General features: G+C 38.9%; 1 protein-coding gene across 2 annotated transcripts in view; it reads left to right on the top strand.

Annotated features, from left to right (window-relative positions):
- The window catches only part of LOC129745994 (sex peptide receptor), a 143,896-nt gene extending 127,459 nt beyond the window's left edge, over positions 1 to 16,437 (top strand). For both annotated transcript variants that reach the window (XM_055739409.1, XM_055739408.1), the window contains exon 6: positions 14,871 to 16,437. In XM_055739409.1, coding sequence (XP_055595384.1) covers positions 14,871 to 15,489 — 619 coding nt within the window. In that variant the 3' untranslated portion in view covers positions 15,490 to 16,437. The remainder of the gene's footprint in view (positions 1 to 14,870) is intronic.
- Positions 16,438 to 20,234: the final 3,797 nt, after the last annotated feature.

The raw sequence follows: 20,234 nt of genomic DNA, 5'->3' as shown, positions 1-20,234 counted from the left end.
CATTATGCAGGATAGATCATCAACTTGTCGAAGCCCCCTGCGCGATTCGAATGAACTCGACAATTCACCCAAAATCCGCACACAGCACTGCGTTCCATCCATCGTCGCCTTGATCAGTCTGATCAGCTTCCCGGAAAAGCCGTTCTCGTCCATGATTTTCCATAGCTCGTTACGGCCGATCGCGTCGTATGCGGCTTTGAAGTCGATGAATAGATGGTGCGTAGGGACTTGTTGTTCCCGGCATTTTTGGAGGATTTGCCGTAATGTGAATATCTGGTCCGTCGTAGACCGTCCCTCCATAAAGCCGGCCTGATGACTTTCCACGAAACTGTTTGCTTGTGGCGTTAGGCGGCGGAGTAGGATTTGGGACAACACTTTGAAGGCGGCATTGAGGACAGTGCTCGCTCGGTAGTTCTCACAGTCCAATAAGTCGCCCTTCTTCTATATGGGGCAAATTACCCCCTCCTTCCACTCCTTCGGTAGCTGTTCTATGTCCCAGATCCAGACTATCAACCGGTGTAGGCAATCGGCCAACTTGTTCGGGCCCATTTTGATGAGTTCAGCTGCGATGCCATCCTTCCCAGCCGACTTGTTTCTATTCAGCTGGCGAATGGCTTCCTTAACTTCACTCATCGTTGGGAGTGGCTCGTCTTCGTCGTTGGCTACGCCGGCGATGTACCTTCCCCCACCGTCTTGATCTCCTGCATGTGCGCCGTTCAGGTGTTCATCGAAGTGCTGCTTCCACCTTTTGATCACCTCACGATTGTCCTTCAGGATGCCCCCGTCCTTATCCCGGCACATTTCGGCTTGTGGCACGAATCTTTTGCGGGATGCGTTGAGTTTCTGATAGAACTTTCGTGTTTCTTGGGAACGATGCAGCTGCTCCAGCTCCTCGATGCTCCTCCTCCTCCAGGCAGCGCTTTTTCTCCTGGAAAATTCGGTAATTCGATATTCCTAATGAATCCTAACTAATGAATCCTAACGATTCTTCATCTTGATTTTCGGTTTCTCCGGGTTCTTTTCTTTGGCAGTATCGAAACGATCTAAATCTGCTGCTCCTAAACGACTGCGGTGGGCGCTTCAACCAAATTTTGCCTCCCGCTTTGGGCGATTGCATTCCGGTTCCGGCGACCTAGCTTCTCGTTGCTTTCACGTTTGCAATCCTTTGGATGGTCCTCGCTAGCCAGGGGGATAACTTTGTTCGGTTGCTTCAACACGTACAAACCTTGTTTGAGTGTTGCTATGGCAGCGGTTTGGTTGCCATGCATATCCCGGCAACCTTGTTACCTTCATACGGCTCTGCACCGGCGACCTTGGTGAATTTAAAAAAAAAAAAGGTCATACCTACTATTTGTACCATTTTTAAAAATTTATCCTTAAATTTTAATCTTAAATCTAGAAGCTATAACAATTAGGGTAGATACTCTAGATTTCGACAGGAGCTAGTTTTCGACAAATTTTTAATGAAAGGCTTATCTTTCTATTTGGTGGCTCAAGCTATCTATGTTCATATTTTTCTATTTTTGTTCTCCCAGTTTAGTATACGTTGAATAAAAAAATTCTTATAAATAATTTTTTTAATAGTAGTAAATCAATAATTTCAAAGTAACATTCTAAATCACCTATGAAATTCAATGCTATCGACCAAATAAGAGTGATTTTGAATCATGAAAAAAATCCCCTTTTATTCGATTGAAAGCAACATAAAAGGAATCAATGGATAGTTAAGGTTCTGAAATCAATCTTTTCTGTAATTTATTTCATATTTTTGCTAACATTTTAAGAAATTTCAACTGTTTTTTGAGCTGTCGAAAACTAGCGCTGAAAATTCACCTAATAATTTATTTTTCGACACCCATCTTCCTTGGTATGTTCATACTGTTTCCATGGTGTAAAAAACGCCGTGAAGTAGACAAGCATTCCAACATGCAAAATTTCATATCCCTGTGCCAACAAAGGAGGTGAAAATGTTCTTGTCGAAAACTAAAACTTGTTGTGTCGAAAACTAAAATTGAATGTCGAAAACTAGATCATCGAAAGGTTTTAGTAAAAGGGTAATAAAAACTTTTTCTTTAAACTTTCGATCAATAAAAAAGGTAGAGAATGAAGAAAGAAGTCTGATTCATAGAACCAATCATATTTGAGATGAAAAACTTGAGTCAATTAATATATTGACATGGTTTTTCTGACAAAACAAGCAAAAATTATCGAAATCTAGGTATTTTACCCTAAAATAAAATAAATGAATGGTTGAGGTCTATGAACTGAAATTCGTCGAAATCAACTCAAATATTGTCGCTAACAATTGCTCAAAGCAAGTGGCTCCATAGAGCGCCAAAGGAATTGTGATTAATACTGATCGACCGGACTGAACTTTATTGAACATTCTCATTAGAGACAAAATCTATGATGTTTATAAGTTATATTTAACTGTTGGCAACTGGGCGCACTGTTCCAGCACCAGCGTCGCGCTATAACGGGGCGGCGCGTTCAACTTCAGTTCAGCGGCCTACAGTTTGACAGATCTCAACGAACGACGGATGAGAGACATATCCGGTGAATAGTTAGCAGACTCTAGACTGTAATTTTCCATGCTAATTATTAATTAACTTTCCTACCTAAATTCGGATATAAAAAACTATAAATGTGCTACCTAATAGTGACCTTCCTATAAAACTAGTGCTACACATTTGTTTAGTGGACAGTGCCGCTTAGAATACTGCCTTTAGGGCATTCCAGGTTTGTCGAACCTTGATGCATGCCAAAACGGATATGCTCATCTTTCCCTATTCCGTCTACAGCATTTGGCCAGTCCTAATAATCCAGTTCCGGTTGACGGAATCTTAAGTATAGAACCAGGTCATGGCTCGAGACCTCCCTACCTTTACTGGGAACCCAGCTGACTGGCCTGTTTTTATCAGCACTTATACCACTACCACACTAGCATGTGGATACAACCAAGCTGAAAATTTGTTACGCCTCCAGCGTTGCCTCAAAGGCGATGCACTTGAATCTGTACGCAGTCGCATTCTTGTCCCTAATTCTGTGCCGCGTATCATTGACACGCTCCGCAGCTATTATGGTCGACCTGAACAATTGATAAAAGTTCTTTCGGACAAAATTAAAATTATTCCCGCCCCCAAAGCCGATAAGCTTGAAACGTTAATAGATTACGGCATGGCCGTTCAAAGCTTCTGCGACACCTTAGAAGCTGCCAATCAAACAGCCTACTTTTCAAATCCGTCTTTACTCGCGGAACTAGTTAACCGTTTGCCAACTTCGTATCAGATGCAGTGGGCAGATTATTGTAAAAAGCTGAGTGCTGAAGTAAACTTGAAGCAGTTCGGAGAATTTATGTCCGCCCTCGTTGATTCTGCCAGACGAGTAACCCCTTACTCTGGAACTTCGAACCGAGCTGAAGACCGTAACAAACCGAAACGAGGATTACTTCACGCCCACGCTGAGTACCGCCCTAGAGTCGAAGTGGGGGAACGTCAGTGCAGCGTTTGCGGTAGTAACCATCGTCTGAGCGAGTGTGAGGAGTTCAAATCCTTCGGTGTTGATGAACGTTTGCAGATCGTGCAAAGGGAGAGACTTTGCCGAAATTGCCTCAACTTTCATGGCCATCGTCCCTGTCGTGTTGGTGGATACTGTAACGTAAACGGTTGCAACATACGACATCACCCACTTCTCCATACCGTCCATCCCCCTGCGACCAATCCTGTTTCCAGAGTTTTTACGAATCAACGATCGCATCCATCTGGCCGTGGCCCGCCTATGGATACTTGTGAAAATCATATTCACCGTAGTGTTTCCCAATTATGCCTGTTCCGGATCGTACCTATCATTGTCCATGGTAGTGGAAATCGTAAAATTGAAACGTTTGCCTTTCTAGACGACGGTTCTTCGTTGACGCTTGTAGAAGAGGCGTTGATTCACGAACTTGGACTGCAAGGTGAACCTCAAACACTCTGTCTGAGATGGACGGGCAACCAGACGCGCACAGAGTGGAACTCTGAGGTGGTAGAACTTAGCATTTCTGGGATTGGTCATCCGAGATACATACTAAATGATACCCGAACAGTGAAGGAGTTATCGCTTCCAAAGCAAACCGTAGATTCTAAAGCGCTTTCAAGTTCGTTCGCTCATCTTAGGGGACTTCCGATTACCAGTTACCAGGAAGCAGTTCCGCGTGTCCTCATCGGTATTAACAATTTGCGCTTGACAGTTCCGCTTTCCGTGAAAGAAGGTCGACCCCAAGAACCAATAGCAACCAAAACACGACTAGGATGGTGTATTTACGGTGGAGCTACAGAAAGCCGATCGGAGCTGTCGGTGAATATCCACAACAATGGTTGTTCGTGTGATAACAACTTGCACGCTACTGTGCGAGATTATTTTGCGTTAGAAGATGTAGGAGTATCGGGCCGAATAGCTTTAGAATCAGAGAGTGACAAGCGAGCCAGGAAGATTCTTGAAGATACAACAGTCCGGCAAGGGCAGAAATTCCAAACCGGCCTGCTTTGGAGATTTGATCACTTCGAATTCCCAGACAGTCGTCCAATGGCACTAAAACGCAATGAATGCCTTGAACGTAAGCTCAAACGGAACCCGAAGATGCTTGAAAGTGTCAACAAACAGATTGAAGAGTATCAGATGAAAGGGTACGCTCGTCGTGCTACAGAAGAAGAGCTGCGGAAATGTGATTTGCGAAAGGTGTGGTATCTCTCGCTCGGAATAGTAGTGAACCCAAAGAAACCAGAAAAGGTCCGCATGATTTGGGATGCTGCTGCAACTGTTAATGGAGTCTCTTTGAATACGATGTTACTGAAAGGTCCGGATCAACTTGCTAAGCTGCCTTGGGTACTATTTCGGTTCCGACAATTTTCAGTGGCCGTGTCTGGAGATATTGCTGAAATGTTTCATCAAATCCGCATCCGCCCAGAAGACCAAAACGCGCAGAGATTCCTGTGGAGAACAAATCCGTACAAAGATCCTGAAGTTTTCGTGATGCAAGTTGCCACTTTCGGAGCGACATGCTCCCCTGCGTCTGCAGTATTTGTTAAACGGAAAAATGCACTCGATTATGTGAAAGTCTATCCCCGGGCCGTAGAAGAAATATTAGATTGCCATTACATGGACGACTATCTCGGCAGTTTTGGAACAGAGAAAGAAACCGAGGAAGTCGCCAAGGAGGTAAAGACCGTACATGCTAAAGGTGGGTTCAACATTCGAGGATGGCGATCCAACAGCCAAAAGGTCCTAGAAGGCTTGGGCGAACCAACAACTGCCGATCCAAGGTCCCTCAATCTTGAAAACACTGGCATCGAACGAGTTTTGGGTATGCATTGGCTTCCAAAGGAGGATTTCTTGGCATTTTCAACTAGCTTCCGACCAGAGCTTTGTGAGCTGATAGCGAGCGAGCGACGCCCTTCGAAGCGGCAAGTGCTTAGGTGCTTGATGAGCGTGTTTGACCCTCTCGGCCTGTTGGCGGCCTTCGTCATCCAAGGAAAGATTTTGTTACAAGACATTTGGCGTGCAGGCACACAGTGGGATGAAGAGATTGACGATCGAGCTAATGAAAAGTGGACTAAATGGATCTCGCAATTCCCAAAGGTAGCTGACATACGAGTTCCAAGATGCTACTACCCGGGCGCCGACCAAACATCTTATCGCCAACTGGAACTCCATATTTTTGCGGACGCCAGCGAAAACGCGTATGCTGCCGTAGCCTATTTTCGAATTCCAGTCAAGACCGGCGGTTTCCGATGTTCACTCGTTGCGGCTAAAACAAAAGTTGCACCTTTGCGCCACTGGTCGATTCCTCGACTAGAGCTGCAGTCCGCAGTTCTGGCAGCCCGCTTGGAGATATTTATCAAAGAAGGACACAAGCTGAACATAACACGAACCATATTCTGGTCAGATTCAGGCACTGTTTTGGCGTGGATTCGCTCAGACCATCGACGCTATTCGCAATTTGTAGCTTGTCGGGTATCGGAGATCTTATCGACGACAACCATCGCCGATTGGCGGTGGGTACCTACGAAGCAGAATGTTGCAGATATGGCCACGAAACTGGGGCAAGGTGGTCAACTAGATACCAATAGTTCCTGGTTCCAGGGACCAGAATTTTTATTATTACGGGAAGAAGATTGGCCGCAGCCAAAATCCATTCTGCCCACTGAGGAAGAGCAAAAACATTGCTTTGTTCATCAAGCTGTAGTTATCCCAGAGTCAATGATTGATACGGACAGGTATTCCAAATGGGAACGAATGTTGAGAACGATGGCCTACGTTTTCCGATACGTCGACCTCTTTGAGAAGCGTCAATTTCGGTTTAAAGGAGTTCGCCTCAATCAAGCTGAACTACAATCTCGGTTGAAAGGGGTTCGCCTGAATCAAGCTGAATTGCAGAAAGCAGAAAACTACTTGTTCCGGACAGCTCAATGGTCGGGCTTCCCAGAAGAAGTTTCTACGCTCTTTTATCAACGTCGAAAGTCGAATTCGAACCAAGTTCCAATGGAGAAAAGAAGTAAACTCTACAAGCTTTGTCCTTACATGGACGAGCACAGCATCATGCGAGTCGACGGACGAATCGGTGCGGCCGTCAATGTAGGAGACAACGTGAAATTTCCCGTGATACTACCCAAGACCCATCAAGTTACAGTACTACTGATCGACTTCTACCATCGTAAATACAAACACGCAAACTTCGAGACTGTTGTTAACGAACTTCGCCAGATTGTCTATATTCCCCAAGCTCGCTCGCGTGTCAAGCAGGTGATAAAACGCTGCCAATACTGTAGAGTGTATAAAACCAGACCACAAGTCCCTAGGATGGCCCCCCTACCAACGGTAAGACTAGCTTATACACACGGCCATTTACCTACGTTGGGCTCGATCTTTTTGGTCCAATTTCAGTCAAAATAGGCAGAAGCTCGACAAAACGGTGGATTGCACTCTTCACGTGCCTAACATTGCGCGCTGTACACGTTGAGGTGGTTTTCAGCCTGAGTACGGAGTTCTGCATCATGGCAATTCGTCGTTTTATAGCCCGTCGTGGCTCCCCACTGGAATTTTATTCGGATAATGGCACCAATTTCCGAGGAGCTGACAATGTACTACAGACACAGGTGCAAAACATCCAAGAGGGACTGTCTTCAACATTCACTAACACGGCTACTAAATGGATATTCATTCCACCCGGTACGCCTCACATGGGTGGTGCCTGGGAAAGAATGGTGCGCTCCATAAAGACGGCTATGGAAAGCAGTGCAGTGGTAAATCGTAAGCTGGACGACGAAGGCTTGTGGACACTAGCAGTTGAAGCTGAAAGCATCGTCAATTCTAGACCTCTCACATATCTCCCCATAGAAGCAGAAGAGAAGGAAGCACTCACTCCCAACCACTTACTTCTTGGAAGTTCCAGCGGTGTGAAACAACCATCTTTAGAACCACTGGACGAAGTTCTGGTGCTAAAAAATACTTGGAACCAGGTTCAGCATCAGGCAGACATGTTTTGGCGTCGATGGGTTCGAGAATATATGCCGGAGTTAACACGTCGGACGAAATGGCTCGCTGAAACTCGACCGGTTCGAGTAGGAGATCTGGTAATCATCGTAGACGAGGCGCGAAGAAACGGTTGGGTACGCGGCAGGGTTAACGAAGTCATTCCGGGGCAAGATGGGCGTATAAGAAAAGCTATGGTGCAAACTCAAAAGGGGCTCACAAGGCAATCGGTCTCAAAACTTGCAGTGCTAGACGTGGCTGCAGAGGGTAACCCGGGATCATCCTGACCGTGTTACGGGGGAGGGGATGTTGGCAACTGGGCGCACTGTTCCAGCACCAGCGTCGCGCTATAACGGGGCGGCGCGTTCAGCGGCCTACAGTTTGACAGATCTCAACGAACGACGGATGAGAGACATATCCGGTGAATAGTTAGCAGACTCTAGACTGTAATTTTCCATGCTAATTATTAATTAACTTTCCTACCTAAATTCGGATATAAAAAACTATAAATTTGCTACCTAATAGTGACCTTCCTATAAAACTAGTGCTACACATTTGTTTAGTGGACAGTGCCGCTTAGAATACTGCCTTTAGGGCATTCCAGGTTTGTCGAACCTTGATGCATGCCAAAACGGATATGCTCATCTTTCCCTATTCCGTCTACAGCATTTGGCCAGTCCTAATAATCCAGTTCCGGTTGACGGAATCTTAAGTATAGAATCACACCGAATAATGTACGCTAAATATTTGTAATTCAATACTTTCCCTAAACTAATTATAAAATAAATTTCTAGCTTAAAGCTGCTAAAGAAATCGGAGTTTTGATTCCCCCCGTCAACCCGGAACATTAACAGTTAAAAATTTTTAAAGGTACAATATACCAATTGTTAAAAAATAAATTCAAATCAATCAAATTCAAGCCATGTAACAATAAGTCTCACTAATCTATCCCCTAAAAAGCGAAAATCCAGATTAAACTTCAAGTAGTGGTTTACGACTAGATAAAATTGTGTGTACTCGTTCGATTATTTACGGTGATTAAAATAACCCTTTACCCGTTAAATATCACGAAATAAATATAGTTTCGGGTATCGCTGTGTACTTTACAAAGTGCTGCGTTGTTTCTCAGTGCAGTTCTCCTGTTACTATCGTGATTTCGAGAATTATTACAAATAATGCAACCTGAATTCCGTTTTGCATATTTGTTGTACTAGAACAAAACATCTGCAAATATAATTACACCGCACGGCATGATGAGCACAACACCGTGCTCTAGATGCAACAAAAAAATTTCTGACAGCGATAAAATTCGCTGTATCGGTGGCTGCGGAAATGTATTGCATCCACACTGCTCCGGCCTAACAGATTCCGGTCTAAATGCACTCAAGGAAAACTCTTCATTGAGGTACGTCTGCATCAACTGTAGCAGCGGGAGCATTTCGCCGCTTGAACTTGTCAACACACTGCATGCTAAAATCGACAGCCTGAAAAATGAACTTTTTTCGGACATATCGCAACACTTCGGTCGCCCCAACACTTCTGTACCTACTTTTTCTCAAGTTGTTCGGAACAAAACAAACACATCTAAAAACAGCCAGAATAGCACCGCATCGCTCACACCGAATTCCGAGACGCCACTTCCTACAGCTGGTCTGCTTCGCTCGGGAAAGCTACGACTGCCCCAACCACATAAATCAAACCAATTGATCGTTACTCCCAACACACCTCTGACTCAAATCCAAACACCATCGGTGACAAAAACACCTCGCGCTAGACCCAAACGCTTAGCCCGTATCGCTGAGACGGTCATCATTAAGCCTAAAGTCACACAATCTGGAGAAATCACAAAAACTGAGATTCAAAGCTTACTCGATCCGATCGAACTTGAGGTCCAAGGTGCCCGTTCACTTCCCAGTGGAGACTTAGCCATAAGATGCGCGTCAGCTGAGTCTGCCCAAAAATTGTTGTGCACCGTTAAAAGTACACTGTCTGCTAAATACGAGCCAGAATTAAAAGCTCCTTTAAAACCCCGGCTTAGAATCTCTGGCTTCACACCAGATATAAACGAAACTTCACTCACTAGTTTTTTGAAAAAGCAAAACAACCTACATGAATCAGCCAATATGAAGGTTGTTAAAATTGCCAAACAAAATAAACTGCCCGATCAAATGTACGCTGTCGTAGAACCCGATGCGCAAACCTTCATGCTGCTGCTGAAGCGCAAGCGCGTGAATATTGGCTGGAATCGATGTTTTGTTACGGAGCATATTGATGTCAAACGTTGCTACGACTGTTCTGAATACGGTCATATAGCGGCAAATTGCACCAAGCCGTTATGCTGCCCACGATGTGCAGGAGAACACAAAGTCACAGATTGTGTTTCAACTGTCGAAAAATGCACTAACTGCGATATGGCAAACAAAACTCTGAAAACACCAAAAGATCAGCACCACGACGTTGCGCATTCTGCCTGGAGTTATGACTGCCCGATCTATCAGCGTAAACTGATAGCAACAAAGCATCGCACGGATTACTCTGTTGCTGTATAGCAATCATCTTCAGAAGCCGCACCAGCAAACCAACGTTCCGCCGTAGATCGACGATCGTCTAACACCCAGCCAACGAAGATAAACAATGATCCCATCGAAGGAAGTCTCTCCGAGCCAAAAGCCTCTGTTGGTCTACCAGTCACTCAACCCGAGTCCCCGAGCCTAACCATCACTGATGAACACCACGAAGCGTTTTTCTCCGAGCCAGTTGATTCTCCTGGTTCTCCAGGTAAATGCCCTGACAGTATATGTCCCGCCGAAGCGCTCACAGCATCTACACTCCAATTAAATGAACCGATTTTGCAGAAAATCTCTTGCGTACCACCGAATGCTCCCGAAACTCAGGATGACCCCGCACGTTTATCGGTTTACTACCAGAATGTGCGTGGCCTTCGTACCAAAATCGACGACTTTTTCCTGTCAGCACGCGACACCAAGTATGACATCATCGTTCTCACAGAGACCTGGCTGAACGATGAAATTTTCTCTAGGCAGCTTTTTGGAGATCGCTATGATGTCTACCGCAAAGATCGAGACCCTCTCACTACAGGCAAGCGCCGAGGCGGTGGAGTTCTCATCGCGTTGGCCAAAAGATTGAATTCACAGCACATATCCGTACAGTTCGATCTAGAGCAACTATGGGTGAAATTTATGACGGAATCTCGCAATGTGTTTATTGGCGTGACGTACGTTAGCCCCAGCTTAGCTTCCAATGAATCAGCAATAGAAATGCATTTAGACTCTGTTGCTGAGGTTTTCGAAAAGATGCATACTCGTGATTACTGCCTGCTGTTCGGAGATTTCAACCAACCCAACTTGAATTGGATTGCGAATTCAAGCGGGCAAATTCATGCGGATCCCAGCTCATCGTCTTTCTCTGCAGCTAGTTCAATTTTGATCGACAGAATGGCTATTTTCGATCTCAGGCAATTAAATTGCGCGAAAAATATGAATAACCGTACGCTTGACTTGCTTTTTGCAAACGACACTGTCTCTCAGAACTGTCTGGTTGGGACAGCTCTTGAGCCACTGGTCCCCATTGATAATCATCACCCTGTAATTACCGCCGACATCGTATTAGATTCTACAGTTATTTATTGTGAACCTCCACTTGAACAGTCTTTGAACCTTAAAAGAATTGATTTTGTAGCTCTCAATGCCGCATTACAAAATATCGACTGGCAATTTATTAACAATACCGCATCAATCGACGAGGCAGTGTCCATCTTTATTAGCAAGATAAATCAGCTAATCGAATCTACCGCACCACCCCGACGAGCTCGTCCCAAACCCCCGTGGTCGAATCGGAACTTAAGAATGCTGAAACGCGTAAGAGCCGCGGCTTTGAGGTATTACAGCGTTAATAAAAATGCACATACAAAATCTGCATTCATAAAAGCTAGCAATGAATACAAAAGATATAACCGAACACTTTATGCCAGGTACTCGATCCGCATGCAAACAAACCTGAAGCAAAATCCAAAATTATTTTGGTCTTTCGTCAATGAAAAAAGAAAAGAAAGCGGGCTACCAAATAGAATGTACTTGGGAGACGTAGTATGCGACACTTTAGATGGTCAGTGTGAACTTTTCGCTAGACATTTCTCCAGTGTTTTTACTCCGGATACGCAAACAAACGACGACGCAGCTCTAGCATATGTTCCAGAAAATGCAACAAATATCCCGTTGCCGCAGTATTCTGCCGAAGAAATTCACTCCGCTATCAAGAAATTGAAACCGTCATCATCACCAGGCCCTGATGGAATCCCCGCTTCTGTGTTCAAAAATTGTGCCAATAATCTTTGCGCTCCATTGATGCTTATCTTCAATCGCTCACTGACCACAGCCACGTTTCCAGCAATATGGAAAAAATCGACCATGTTTCCTGTTCACAAAAAAGGTAACAAGCAAAATGTACAAAACTACAGAGGCATAACGTCTCTCCGTGTTGGTTCAAAATTATTTGAAATTTTGATATCTCAAACGATAATGAACAGTGTCAAGTCGTATATCTCCATCGACCAACATGGGTTTTTCCCTGGTCGATCGATAAGTACAAATTTAGCTCAATTTACTTCTTTCTGCCTTAAGTCTATTGAAAAGGGATTTCAAATTGATACTGTCTATACAGATCGATTGCGTTAGCCATAATTTTCTCCTAGCCAAAATTAGTAGACTCGGCTTTGCGGACACATTTGTCTCGTGGCTGGCATCTTATTTGAAAAAGAGACAAATGTCGGTTAAACTTGGATCCAAAACTTCTTCCGCTTTTTGTAATTGCTCAGGCGTACCACAAGGCAGCAATCTAGGGCCTCTCCTATTCGCAATCTTCTTCAATGACGTGCTCTTAATGTTACCGGATGAATGCCGACTAGGCTATGCAGATGATCTTAAACTCTTTCACAAGATCAGAACTGAGGATGACTGTTTGATTCTACAGAATTGTATTGATAAATTTGCCAACTGGTGCGAAATGAACCATCTTACCATCAGTATACCGAAGTGTGCTATTATCTCATTCACACGAAAGCCTAATCCTATCACATGGAGTTATCGAATATCTGGTGAACCATTAGAAAGAGTGTTTTCTTTCAAGGACCTTGGAGTCACTCTTGATGAAAAAATCACGTTTCAGCAGCACTATTCTAGCATAATAGCCAAAGCTAATAGAAATCTCGGATTTATCACTAGAATTTCTAAGGAATTTAGAGATCCATACTGCCTACGATCTCTGTACTATTCTTTGGTGAGATCCGGACTCGAAACAGCTTCAGTTGTTTGGAGTCCCTACACATCGTACTGGGCCAAACGTATTGAGGCAGTTCAATCAAGGTTCGTCAAATATGCCCTGCGATTCCTACCCTGGAATAACCCTGATGCGCTTCCTGATTACAAACATCGTTGCCTGCTGATTGGAATGGAGACACTATCCGAAAGACGCATAATCGCAAGAGCCATCTTCGTGAAGAAGCTGATCGACGGTGACATCGATTGTCCAGCGTTGCTGCAGCAAGTCCATATGAACATTAGACCCCGACTCTTCAGAGGAAGTGAATTCCTACGAATCGATTTTCAGCGAACCAACTACGGCCAACAAGAACCTCTGCGTGCCATGTTTAAGGTGTTCAACAGTTTCTACAACTTGTTTGAATTCCGTATTTCAACTAATGTTTTTAAAACAAGAATTGGAAAAAGTAGCCAGCTAAGTCGTCTTGCGACTTTTTAATAAATGAATATTGTTTTATATAACGTAGAGTTACAACTAGTTCCTAAATTCATGTAGACAATACTGTCAGATGAAGTAAAATACAAATACAAATACAAATACAAAACATGTTTAATCGAATCCTTGACTCTTTAAACTCCTATATCCATACAATAACTATCTGAATGTATACCTACTATCATCACATCATATAACCATTGAGCGCGCAAAAGTTTGACTCATCATCTCCCCCATGTAGGTACGGTGATGTTAGATACGGATCTTTTGCCCATTCATTAGCCTATTGGGTCGGGTCCGGATAGCTTGCTAGAACGCACCGCAATTAGTTAGGGGTTTGCTTTTTTCGGACCGCACCGACACAAAAGGACTAGGGCCAGGGCAAGGGCTTTTCCGAATCGATGCAGAATAGCTTGTCGATACCACCACGCCCGCATTTCCTTCATCTTAGGCAAATATTGAAGGCTGGGATGTTCTATTGAAACCAATGAAATTGTTATCCCTTAATTTTGTTTCTTGAAAAACCGAATTGTTGCATAACTATTCAGATGAATAATCAATATTCATGACCTTTGCCGATGCATATTATTGGAATAGTTTTTTTCCTCTTTGGCTTGTTGAAATAGTTTAGAAAAGGCATGAGCTTTGAAATCTTTTAACTGTCTAAGAAATTTTCACCCGTTACAGTCCCTGAAGTGTCAATTTAACACTCCTGACTAAAACCAACATTCCTACCTCTCTTGTTTCCAAACCGATTTTACAAAATTTATTTTTCTGGAAACCACGTAATGTAACTCAAATATGTTTTCCAGACAATATTCGGTTACAACACTTCAGTTATCCGTTATTCTAAGTCTATCTACAGTTTTTTTTTCCGAAGCATATTTTTTTAATATTTTGCTTAGACTTAGAATACCGGAAAGATTATAAATTTTGTATAAATCAGTTGAGAAACAAGGAGATTTAGAGGTTTTAGCGAGGTGTGTGAAATCGACACTCAAGTTCCGATTAGGAAGTTTTTTCATGGGCTTTCAGGGTGCATCCATAAAAAAAAGTAATGATGCAAAATTAAAGATTTCAAGATTTCAAGAATTCATTAAGGGTCCCCAAAGAAATTTTCTTATTTGGATGCACCCGAATAAAGTTACAAGCTGCCAAACTTCCAATAGTGTCGACACTCAAGAGTGGATTAGGGTTGAATTCATGAATATGAGCAATAGCTGAGTAAATTTCAGCTCAATTGAATATCAATGAAGGTAATGTTATTTTTTCTTATAACGAACATCGAAAGTTTAGCGTGGTTTAACGTTTGATTCTAAAATCCCTGTGTTGCATACCCAAAGGCGCTAAACATAGCTTGAAATGCTAATTATTCATCATTCATAGTTTACATTCCAGTGCTTTCTTACAGCGCCGTTTTTAATATGATGTAGCAATTACAGTTCCTTTTGAAAAATATTTCAATTATGTTAAAATGAGTTGTCGTTTTCACGAACACTCAAATCTGTTTTTCATGTTCAACATGCACAACTCTGAAATTGCAAATTTTCCTGAGAACTCTTATTATTATTCGCAATTTTTCTTTGCAGATCCTACAGTTTGGTAACGATCGAGTGGAATGGCCACCCGACCGAGGTCTGTCACACGGAAACGTCGAGCTGGGTGCACGAGTACATCGGCGAGGATGTGTACTACACGTTTTACTTCTCGTTCCGGATACTGTTCGTGCATCTGATTCCATGCGGCAGCTTAGTGGCGCTCAACGTGCTCCTGTTTAAGGCCATGCGTCAGGCGCAGCGGAAGCGCGAACGTCTCTTCAAGGACACGGCCAAAAAGCGCGAATGCAAACGGGTCCGGGATTCCAATTGCACCACCTTAATGTTGATAGTCGTCGTTACGGTTTTCCTCATAGTTGAAATTCCGCTCGCTGTGATCACGGCCTTACACATTATCTCATCGCTTATCTACGAGTTCCTCGACTATTACATCGCCAATATGTTTATTCTGTTTGCCAATTTTTTCCTCATCGTTAGCTATCCGATAAATTTTGCAATCTACTGCGGGATGTCGCGACAGTTTCGGGAAACGTTTAAGGAAATTTTCGTCAAATCGAGCAAGCAAATTCCGAGCGGCAAAAGCAAAGATTGTTCGTCGCGATACTCCCTCGTCAACGGTCCAAGAACCTTCACCAATGAAACAGTACTATAATATAGCTTATATCTCATCATTTGTCCAAGCTTTCAACATTCTACGCTCATGACAACAGCTCAACTATATCTGGCTTGAGTGAAGAATATCATGGAAATCAACTCCAAACTATATACGACTTAGCAGCACTATTCGCTGTTTAAAACAATTAAAAACAAATTACAATTAAAATACCAGTCATCTCCCATTTTTGTTGAACCTAATATGTTGACATCAACTTTTATAAGCTCTCCCTAAATTATGAATTCCCCTTACATTAGCATAAAAGCTGCGAAGGTTTCATCTGAAAGAGAAAATTCGAGCCCAATTTTCTACTTCAAATGAATAACAGTCATAAATGATAAATAAATTCAAATAAAAATCAACCCATTTTAATTCTACTAATGAAATGTGAAACACAAACAGTTGTAACACAGAACCTGAGGAAAAAAAAGGACAGCTAAACGAGAATTGTACTAACAAATGTGTGATAGCTCTGTTGGTAGGAAAGATACGATTTAATTTTAACTATCGTTGTAAAGGAAGTATATTTCTATTATAAAAGCATAACGCCAACAACATTTAACAAGGAATTTTGTTTAAAAACAAACTACCATTTTTAAGCTTTACCAATAAGTATCTGAATACATCTAGTCGTTCGCATGTTATAGATATGTAGTTGAATTGAATTTATATTGCAAAACCGCGGGGCAGTTCAGTTAGCTAAGCAACAAAGTAACAAATTTTTGAGGTGATACTGTATATAAAGCAAAAAAAACTATATTTTAAATGAATAACCACACAAACGGAACAGTTTACGTCGTCAGAGCAGCAGAAAAAAGGCCAATAGGACACAAATTATATTAAAATCTTTTTATGACATTGTGTATCAACTAATTAAAAATTGATGATAAAAATTATGCTATAAATCGTTCGAGAAGAAACTAAACTAATTTTTTAACAATCAAACTTGCTTTTCAATGATATATATCACAAGTCCGCATCAGAAATCCAAGTTCACAGATTTAAAACTAAAATTAAAAGTGAACACATTCCTATCGTTAAGAAGTCTTGTCATTAAAAATGATTTTTTGTCATTTTTGTCATTTTTGTCATTTTTGTCTTATTTTGTCATTTGTGTGTCATTTTTGTCTTACTTTGTTATTTTTGTCATTTTTGTCATTTTTGTCATTTTTGTCATTTTTGTCATTTTTGTCATTTTTGTCATTTTTGTCATTTTTGTCATTTTTGTCATTTTTGTCATTTTTTGTCATTTTTTGTCATTTTTTGTCATTTTTTGTCATTTTTTGTCATTTTTTGTCATTTTTTGTCATTTTTTGTCATTTTTTGTCATTTTTTGTCATTTTTTGTCATTTTTTGTCATTTTTTGTCATTTTTTGTCATTTTTTGTCATTTTTTGTCATTTTTTGTCATTTTTTGTCATTTTTTGTCATTTTTGTCATTTTTGTCATTTTTGTCATTTTTGTCATTTTTGTCATTTTTGTCATTTTTGTCATTTTTGTCATTTTTGTCATTTTTGTCATTTTTGTCATTTTTGTCATTTTTGTCATTTTTGTCATTTTTGTCATTTTTGTCATTTTTGTCATTTTTGTCATTTTTGTCATTTTTGTCATTTTTGTCATTTTTGTCATTTTTGTCATTTTTGTCATTTTTGTCATTTTTGTCATTTTTGTCATTTTTGTCATTTTTGTCATTTTTGTCATTTTTGTCATTTTTGTCATTTTTGTCATTTTTGTCATTTTTGTCATTTTTGTCATTTTTGTCATTTTTGTCATTTTTGTCATTTTTGTCATTTTTGTCATTTTTGTCATTTTTGTCATTTTTGTCATTTTTGTCATTTTTGTCATTTTTGTCATTTTTGTCATTTTTGTCATTTTTGTCATTTTTGTCATTTTTGTCATTTTTGTCATTTTTGTCATTTTTGTCATTTTTGTCATTTTTGTCATTTTTGTCATTTTTGTCATTTTTGTCATTTTTGTCATTTTTGTCATTTTTGTCATTTTTGTCATTTTTGTCATTTTTGTCATTTTTGTCATTTTTGTCATTTTTGTCATTTTTGTCATTTTTGTCATTTTTGTCACTTTTGTCATTTTTGTCATTTTTGTCATTTTTGTCATTTTTGTCATTTTTGTCATTTTTGTCATTTTTGTCATTTTTGTCATTTTTGTCATTTTTGTCATTTTTGTCATTTTTGTCATTTTTGTCATTTTTGTCATTTTTGTCATTTTTGTCATTTTTGTCATTTTTGTCATTTTTGTCATTTTTGTCATTTTTGTCATTTTTGTCATTTTTGTCATTTTTGTCATTTTTGTCATTTTTGTCATTTTTGTCATTTTTGTCATTTTTGTCATTTTTGTCATTTTTGTCATTTTTGTCATTTTTGTCATTTTTGTCATTTTTGTCATTTTTGTCATTTTTGTCATTTTTGTCATTTTTGTCATTTTTGTCATTTTTGTCATTTTTGTCATTTTTGTCATTTTTGTCATTTTTGTCATTTTTGTCATTTTTGTCATTTTTGTCATTTTTGTCATTTTTGTCATTTTTGTCATTTTTGTCATTTTTGTCATTTTTGTCATTTTTGTCATTCTTGTCATTTTTGTCATTTTTGTCATTTTTGTCATTTTTGTCATTTTTGTCATTTTTGTCATTTTTGTCATTTTTGTCATTTTTGTCATTTTTGTCATTTTTGTCATTTTTGTCATTTTTGTCATTTTTGTCATTTTTGTCATTTTTGTCATTTTTGTCATTTTTGTCATTTTTGTCATTTTTGTCATTTTTGTCATTTTTGTCATTTTTGTCATTTTTGTCATTTTTGTCATTTTTGTCATTTTTGTCATTTTTGTAATTTTTTGTAATTTTTGTCATTTTTGTCATTTCTTTCATTTTTGTCATTTTTGTCATTTTTGTCATTTTTGTCGTTTTTGTCATTTTTGTCATTTTTGTCATTTTTGTCATTTTTGTCATTTTTGTCATTTTTGTCATTTTTGTCATTTTTGTCATTTTTGTCATTTTTGTCATTTTTGTCATTTTTGTCATTTTTGTCATTTTTGTCATTTTTGTCATTTTTGTCATTTTTGTCATTTTTGTCATTTTTGTCATTTTTGTCATTTTTGTCATTTTTGTCATTTTTGTCATTTTTGTCATTTTTGTCATTTTTGTCATTTTTGTCATTTTTGTCATTTTTGTCATTTTTGTCATTTTTGTCATTTTTGTCATTTTTGTCATTTTTGTCATTTTTGTCATTTTTGTCATTTTTGTCATTTTTGTCATTTTTGTCATTTTTGTCATTTTTGTCATTTTTGTCATTTTTGTCATTTTTGTCATTTTTGTCATTTTTGTCATTTTTGTCATTTTTGTCATTTTTGTCATTTTTGTCATTTTTGTCATTTTTGTCATTTTTGTCATTTTTGTCATTTTTGTCATTTTTGTCATTTTTGTCATTTTTGTCATTTTTGTCATTTTTGTCATTTTTGTCATTTTTGTCATTTTTGTAATTTTTGTCATTTTTGTCATTTTTGTCATTTTTGTCATTTTTGTCATTTTTGTCATTTTTGTCATTTTTGTCATTTTTGTCATTTTTGTCATTTTTGTCATTTTTGTCATTTTTGTCATTTTTGTCATTTTTGTCATTTTTGTCATTTTTGTCATTTTTGTCATTTTTGTCATTTTTGTCATTTTTGTCATTTTTGTCATTTTTGTCATTTTTGTCATTTTTGTCATTTTTGTCATTTTTGTCATTTTTGTCATTTTTGTCATTTTTGTCATTTTTGTCATTTTTGTCATTTTTGTCATTTTTGTCATTTTTGTCATTTTTGTCATTTTTGTCATTTTTGTCATTTTTGTCATTTTTGTCATTTTTGTCATTTTTGTCATTTTTGTCATTTTTGTCATTTTTGTCATTTTTGTCATTTTTGTCATTTTTGTCATTTTTGTCATTTTTGTCATTTTTGTCATTTTTGTCATTTTTGTCATTTTTGTCATTTTTGTCATTTTTGTCATTTTTGTCATTTTTGTCATTTTTGTCATTTTTGTCATTTTTGTCATTTTTGTCATTTTTGTCATTTTTGTCATTTTTGTCATTTTTGTCATTCTTGTCATTTCTGTCATTCTTGTCATTTCTGTCATTTTTGTCATTTTTGTCATTTTTGTCATTTTTGTCATTTTTGTAATTTTTGTAATTTTTGTAATTTTTGTCATTTTTGTCATTTCCTTCATTTTTGTCATTTTTGTCATTTTTGTCATTTTTGTCATTTTTGTCATTTTTGTCATTTTTGTCATTTTTGTCATTTTTGTCATTTTTGTCATTTTTGTCATTTTTGTCATTTTTGTCATTATTGTCATTTTTGTCATTTTTGTCATTTTTGTCATTTTTGTCATTTTTGTCATTTTTGTCATTTTTGTCATTTTTGTCATTTTTGTCATTTTTGTCATTTTTGTCATTTTTGTCATTTTTGTCATTTTTGTCATTTTTGTCATTTTGTCATTTTTGTCATTTTTGTCATTTTTGTCATTTTTGTCATTTTTGTCATTTTTGTCATTTTTGTCATTTTTGTCATTTTTGTCATTTTTGTCATTTTTGTCATTTTTGTCATTTTTGTCATTTTTGTCATTTTTGTCATTTTTGTCATTTTTGTCATTTTTGTCATTTTTGTCATTTTTGTCATTTTTGTCATTTTTGTCATTTTTGTCATTTTGTCATTTTTGTCATTTTTGTCATTTTTGTCATTTTTGTCATTTTTGTCATT

The sequence above is a fragment of the Uranotaenia lowii genome, chromosome 2 (assembly GCF_029784155.1).
Source record: "Uranotaenia lowii strain MFRU-FL chromosome 2, ASM2978415v1, whole genome shotgun sequence".
Taxonomy (NCBI): Eukaryota; Metazoa; Arthropoda; class Insecta; order Diptera; family Culicidae; genus Uranotaenia; species Uranotaenia lowii.
This window is presented reverse-complemented; position numbering and strand designations above follow the sequence as displayed.